The sequence below is a fragment of the Pyxicephalus adspersus genome, chromosome 12 (genome assembly GCF_032062135.1).
Source record: "Pyxicephalus adspersus chromosome 12, UCB_Pads_2.0, whole genome shotgun sequence".
Taxonomy (NCBI): domain Eukaryota; kingdom Metazoa; phylum Chordata; class Amphibia; order Anura; family Pyxicephalidae; genus Pyxicephalus; species Pyxicephalus adspersus.
In genome coordinates this window covers 48,401,332-48,402,139 of record NC_092869.1, presented here as the reverse complement: position 1 = coordinate 48,402,139, position 808 = coordinate 48,401,332, and the positions used below count along the sequence as shown (strand labels likewise).

At 50.0% G+C, this 808-nt stretch overlaps 1 protein-coding gene across 1 annotated transcript in view; it reads left to right on the top strand.

Moving 5' to 3' along the window:
- The window catches only part of CCDC197 (coiled-coil domain containing 197), a gene marked incomplete at its 3' end in the record, with an annotated part of 2,822 nt that extends 2,657 nt beyond the window's left edge, over window positions 1-165 (top strand). The window contains 1 exon segment of the mRNA XM_072428915.1: window positions 49-165. Coding sequence (XP_072285016.1) covers window positions 49-165 — 117 coding nt within the window.
- Window positions 166-808: the final 643 nt, after the last annotated feature.

The window sequence follows — 808 nt, the reverse complement described above, 5'->3', positions numbered from 1 at the left end:
AGGTCACCCGGGGTCATCAATAACATTTTCCCTTCTTGCCCCCCACAGAGTGTTGAAATCGGCAGCCTCCTATTGGCTGTGATAAACCTGGCGGATCAGTGTCACATGAAGCACTACGGACCCCTGGCTGAGGTGGATCTGACCGAGAAGCTGGATATGATCAAAGTGAGATCCGTGTGTGCGTGGGGGTGAATATTGATATTGTTAGGGGATTCATACGGGTGAAAAAAACGACCAGCTCAGACAGTAGTGCACCAGTACAGCCAACCCCCATGTCTCCTGAATCTGGGAACACCGGGTTTTGATGGAGGAAAAGATTCCCAGACACGCCCACTGAAGGCCCCTCCCTGTGGAGGAAAAGATTCCCAGACACGCCCACTGAAGGCCCCTCCCTGTCATGTGATCATTGTGCCTGCATTAGGTTGCTGTATTGTATCTCAGGAAGTCTGCTCTCCCTTGAAGCGATGCCACTTTTGTGGCTTCAGGAGGGGCGGTGGAATCGGAACTCATGCCGGCCTGGGCTCAGAGTAAAGCAGCATAGAACATTGCTCACACCTCATAGGATGAACGACGGTCTGTTCTGCAATAAGGACCGCCCAAGAGGAGCGAGGACCAATCACATCCCTAAAGCAGCCACAGGACTACTGGGTGAAAATGAAAAAAATAGAAGGGGTACAGACTGGGGAGTAAAGAGGGGGGAGGTGAAAGGTGACCATAAAAAAATACAGTGAGAGAGGTAGAGGGTGAATAAAGCTTTCATTTTTCACTCTGCATTATATAAGAACTATATTGCCTGCCGAACTGTTTT